Source organism: Monopterus albus, unplaced genomic scaffold, assembly GCF_001952655.1.
Source record: "Monopterus albus unplaced genomic scaffold, M_albus_1.0 scaffold341.1, whole genome shotgun sequence".
NCBI classification, from domain to species: Eukaryota; Metazoa; Chordata; class Actinopteri; order Synbranchiformes; family Synbranchidae; genus Monopterus; species Monopterus albus.
This window is the reverse complement of record NW_018128221.1, coordinates 20,566-26,285: the sequence shown is the minus strand read 5'-3', so window position 1 is coordinate 26,285 and position 5,720 is coordinate 20,566. Positions and strand designations below refer to the sequence as shown.

The window sequence follows — 5,720 nt, the reverse complement described above, 5'->3', positions numbered from 1 at the left end:
GCCAGTGTTAGCTACATTCTAAGTAAACAGGGAATATTTTGATTACTTACATAAACTCAACTCACATGAACTTAATGACCACTCAGCACACACACAGACACACAGACACACACAAGCTGATACCAAATGTTAGCTACATGCTGTTTGATTACATATTTTGTCTGGAGTCTGATTTACTGCTAACCACCACAGGGCTAAGTATGGTCAGAGATAAACTTCTGTGAGGATCCTCTGCATAAACATGGGGTCCAGCGTCCTGTTTTCCAGTAATTCTAGGGGCTTCCCAGAACCGGAGTGAGACGGGAGGGGGCCCGCTAGATGTCCAGAATGACATGATGCAGGAGGTTCAAGAAGTAGAAAGGGCTATATAATCAGCTGCAAGGCTGATTAGACAGACTCAGATAGACTCAGACTTGACGAGCGTGTGGGTGCATTTGGGGGGACCTGAGAAGACAGACAAAGACCCCAAACTCTGCAGAGATCCATAACTCCAGGTGATTCTGTTTCTCTCCCTCTGGAATTCACATTACTATATATTATTCAATAAATGATGATTGGCACTGCAGTGATTCTCCCTGTGAATTAATTCTATACACGACAGATGTTAAGCATCCCAGCTTTCTAACATTTATGTTATTTTAGTAGATCGATAACTAAGTCGCACATACTTCATCTGTTGTTGTACAGAATTCAACAAATATTAATACATGTAAATAAAAATAATATTTTTAAGTTTGTAGTCCAACAGGGCTCGCTGTGTGTTAGGGAGGTCCTGGTGACGAACGTACCATCGACTGTGCTAGCGCTTTAGCGCCCTCCGGGTCCTTGTACAGAGCAGCTCGTCCGAACTTCACATCCAGCACCAGCGCAGCCAGAGACTCGGCACCTTTCTTTGAGATAATAGAGCCTGGAAAAACATTTAAAGTCATGTTTAACTGAGCAGACCTGCTGTTAATATGTCTGGGCGGTGTTGGTGGCACCGGTTCAGTACCAGTAATGAGTGGTATGCTGTCCACAGTGCTGGTGGCGTCCCGCAGAGCGTACAGGACTCGATCTGCAGGAACCAACTTCTCGGTCTGTCCCACAATGCAACAGCCCACTGAGCCCAGGATCTCCACAATCTGCAGTCAGTACATTCATGTATATTACATACTGTAGTACATAAGTTCAGAGGTGATACCTACTGCATGTGTCTGATTTAACGTGTTGGACCCATAGCACATTTAAATGCAGGACTTGATCTTCCTCCACAAATATCACATTCTACAGTTGTTTCGCTAACTTTGAAATGTTTAAGCCAGTCGGCCATGTTTGTTGTTGTGTTCATCATCGGAACGAGATGAAGGGAAAAATTTGACTGTTGGTACTTTACCAACTTGGAATCCGATCCAAAATGGACCCAGCGACTAAATCCCATCCTGGGTTTATCCATTTGAGAACTTTCATTTGATAAATGAAAAAGGGGTTTAAAAAATTACAAACTCCGATATTGGAAACTCAGGTATAGTAGCAGGTTGTACAATAAAGTAATATGTAGTTTGTTGTAAATGAAATAGTTCACATATCAAAGTTTTGCTGCACCTGTTTTGGCGACTGGTGGATATTGAATCCTGGAATTGATTCCAATTTATCCAGAGTTCCTCCTGTATGAGCCAAGCCCTGCCCACTGATCATTGGCACCTGACAAAGACACACCTTGCATTAAAACATTTTATATTCCTGCTACAGTAGCAACATTAGTTTTGTAGACGGTGTTACAGGTCACTGTGCACTTAGTCTACGTTCACACTGCAGGTCTTAATGCTCAAATCCGATTTTTTTGCGTTGTTCACACTGTCATTTAAATGCGACTGCCATCTGTCTCATGTGTGAACGGTATACGGTCCTGAAGTGACCCGCATGTGCAGAAGAGGACGTGACGTTAGACGCAGCGTACTGTGTTTGCGGAAATAAAAATGGATGTGGCTCATGATAGCATGTGCGTAGCGATGTACCTGACAATTTGCAATCGAAATAAAAACATAATAATAAGACGAATATCAAGAAGAAGGAGAGCACAAATATTGCTTATGGCCTTTTGTGGAGCAGTGGCTGCTACCTCTGTACAGAGGAATGTGTGGGTGCGGAGTCGGAGCCAGGACTGGTGGGATTCCGTGAGGGGCTTCACGGACACAGAATTCATTAATAATTTCCGAGTGAGAAGGGAAATGTTATCACCACCTGAATCACCGTTGTCTGCCATTTTTTTATTACCCTTCGCCTCCTCCAGCGCAGAATTGTGACGTCTGTCGCATTTCAGTGACATAAAAATCGCATGAAATGCGACCTGGCCGTTCAGACTGAAGTCGCATTGCAAAACATCGGATACGTATCTGATTTAGGACCACATATGAAAGTGGCCTGGGTCGGATTTGAAAAAATTGGATTTGTGCTGTTCACACTGTCATAAGGAAATCGGATATGGGTCGCATTTGGGCAAAAAGATCGGATTTGAGTCACTTCAGCCTGCAGTGTGAAAGTGGTCTAAGAGTTTTGCAGTGGTGAACGTGGCACTGTTTCCCTGTTTTAAGCTGTTAATGTGTGAAGGTGGATGAGTGTGTATCATATCTGTAGTATTCGGAGTCCTGTCATAGATCTGAACACTAAACGGGATCTTTCTCTAACTTTAACTGTAGCATAGTGGAGTGATAATTTTCTTTGAATCTGTCCCTGAGGTTTCCCCCAGTGTCTGATAACCCCAGTGACAGTGGGACAGGACATGGTGTCTTCCAGCTACACCCCCCCTCCATGACCCTCTCCTGCCTACAGCCTCCTGTTGTTATTCCAGCTTCTCCACCCTGTGTTGTCAAAGTACAGTCTGTAAATCAGCCCCGCCTGCCACCTAGCCAAGGTTAGAAGAAGGGTTTTTCCAGCCAGTAGTCATGTCAAACAGCCATGGAGGAGCTCTGGGAGGCTAAAAGTCTGAACCAGCGGCTGCCCGAGTGAAGAGGTGGCATTTTTTGCACAGACAGAGTGGGACAAAGAAAGAGCAATAACCAGGGTTAACATGGGTTTGACTGGTTGACATAGAGAGGGTTAAAAGCAGCCAGAGGACTCAGACTGGATCCAGATGTGGTGTTCTTCCTTCTGGATGTGTTAGCATCTAAAGCTAACCTGTTTGTTTTGGTAACATTAGCCACCTAGCATGGTCAGGATTTTACCTTTGTGTTGAATTAATATGATTTTAATTTGGGAGGAACTGGAGCTTTGTGTAACGTCAGCAGTAACCAGAGCATCCTACTGGACAGACACATTTACTGTTAGCCAGCTAACGCTAAATTAAGGGTGGAGGCTGCATTTTGTACAGTTTGTCCCAACCACGCAACCATAGTTCACTACATAGCTTCAGGAAGCAGGACTTGATGGGAGGGGCAGAAAGCGGTTGATGGTGCCAGTTTGTTTTGAGTCTCACTGGACTGAAAAGACATGAGGTAGAGGAGCTTTAAACATCAACATTCTTGTCTGCCAATAGGTTCGAGGTTCAAAGTGTTTATTTGTCATATGCACAGTTAGGAAACGTGTTTCCTTGTACAATGAATTCTTACTTTGCTGTCCACATGAATGCCACACAATACAAGTGAAATATAAAGTAGATGAGCAATAACACATCTAAATAGGCAGTAACACAAACCTAAAGCACTTTAAAGCAGCAAGTGAAAGAAGCACAATAAAAATACAAGAATACAATACAAGAATGCAGTGGTCTCGGTGTGTGTGTGTGCCTCCTTTCTGTTCTGTGGCTGGAGGTCTCAAAGCAGGTGTAGAAGGTGTTGAGGTCATTCGGCAGGCTGTCTGTGGAGCTGGTGATGCTGGTGGTGGTCCTGTAGTCTGTGATGTGCTGCAGGCCTTGCCACATCCATCCGAAGTCAGCAGTAGAATATAAGCCATTCAGCTTTTCTCTGTACTGCCTCTTGGCCGCTGTGATGGCTTTCCTCAGTCTGTACTTCACAGCTTTGTACTCTGTCTCATCGCCTGATCTGAATGCATGAGAGCGAGTACGCAGCATGTGGCGTACCTGACTGTTTATCCAGGGCTTCTGGTTAGGGAACCTCCTGACTTGTATGGTGGGCACAGTGTTGTTGATACAGGTACTAATGTATTCGGTCACATACTCAGCATAGTCCTGTATGCTGACAGAAAAGTCCTCTGAGGTGGCTGCAGCTTTAAACACATCCCAGTGTGTCTGGGCAAAACAGTCCTGCAGGGTGCCTTCAGTCTCTGGGGTCCAGAGTTTAATTTGTTTGGTGACAGGGTTTGTTTGTTTCAGTTTTTGTCTGTAAGCTGGATACAGGAACAAAGAAATGTGGTCTGAGCGTCCAAGGTGGGGGCGGGGTGTGGCCCTATATGCACCACGTATGTTACTGTAAACATGATCTAGAGCAGGGGTGCCCACACTTTTTTGCCTTGCAATCTACTTTTCAAATGACCAAGTCAAAATGATCGACCTACACTAAAAATACTACACGCGCACGCACACACACACAACCACACACACAAATATATGTATGAATGAGCGTCATAGTTTTTATGAACAGTCTGAAAGTGCCGCTCCACATTTCCCTTCTTCGTAATAGTGATGGTAGATTGGTAGATCAAGCAAACGCACTTCAACTATAATGTTGCTAAAAAAAGTCCTCCTCCCATTTTGAATGGAATGTTTTCGATATGTTTTCGGTTTCTTACTTGATTCGGCTCCCCCACTCATTTTATACCCTTTAGTGGAAATTAATTCGAAAGCTGACAAGGTAGTTTGCTCACTGGAGTATTGCAGTAGCTTGTGCGGTTGACTGTGCATGCTTAGTGAGTCATGTGTCAGAAAAGACAAGATCTCAGACTGGCTGCCCTGCATGTCAATCAAGTAGCAAATGCCATAAGGAGGGTGGATGATAGGCTATATATGAATGATTGTCACTTTCTGCTTTTCCTCTTAGGGGTCAGCACAGCAAATCGTCACACTGACCATTCCATTTGGCATGTGTTTTACGTCGGATGCATCTGATTTATTTTTGAATGGCACGCGATCTACCAGCACTACCTTTGCGATCAACCGGTCGATTGCGATTGACGTATTGGGCACCCCTGATCTAGAGTGTTCTTGCCCTGGGTGGGAATGTTCACATGTTGGTAATATTTGGGAAGTAGAGTCCATAGATTGCACTGATTAAAGTCGCTTGTAGCAATAAATACAGCATCGGGGTGCACTGTCTCTAGCGTGCTCATCACATCATAGAGTTTGCTGAAAGCCGCAGAGGGATTAGCTCTTGGGCTAACATGCACAGCAGCCAGAAACACAGCACTATGCTCTCTTGCTAGATAATAGGGCCAGCATTTCAGCAATAAAAACTCTACGTCTGGCAAACAGTGCATATAAATAGTCTGTACATCTCCACACCACGAGTTAATGATAAACACACACACCGCCTCCTTTTACCTTCTCCAAAGCAGCAGTGCGGTCTCCCTGATGTACAGAGTGGGTCTGTAGCTGAATCGCGGAATCTGGGACTTTGTCAGAAAGCCATGTCTTGGTGAGAATTAGAGCTCAGCATTCTCTGATTTCCCGTTGTGCTGTAATCCTAGCCCTTAGCTCGTCCAATTAGTTTTCCAGAGACTGTACGTTAGCTAGGTTTTGGCAGTTGGGTAGTGTGAGCTTTTAGCCTAGCATGGAGTCCTCTTCTCTTTCC

General features: G+C 44.5%; 1 protein-coding gene across 1 annotated transcript in view; it reads right to left on the bottom strand.

Moving 5' to 3' along the window:
- Positions 1-5,720, bottom strand: part of tymp (thymidine phosphorylase) — a 40,852-nt gene that overhangs the window by 34,308 nt on the left and 824 nt on the right. Inside the window, exons 3-5 of the mRNA XM_020624877.1 lie at positions 1,582-1,680; positions 992-1,121; positions 789-907 (exon numbers count right to left, since the gene is read on the bottom strand). Of these exons, the coding sequence (XP_020480533.1) occupies positions 789-907; positions 992-1,121; positions 1,582-1,680 (348 nt within the window). The remainder of the gene's footprint in view (positions 1-788; positions 908-991; positions 1,122-1,581; positions 1,681-5,720) is intronic.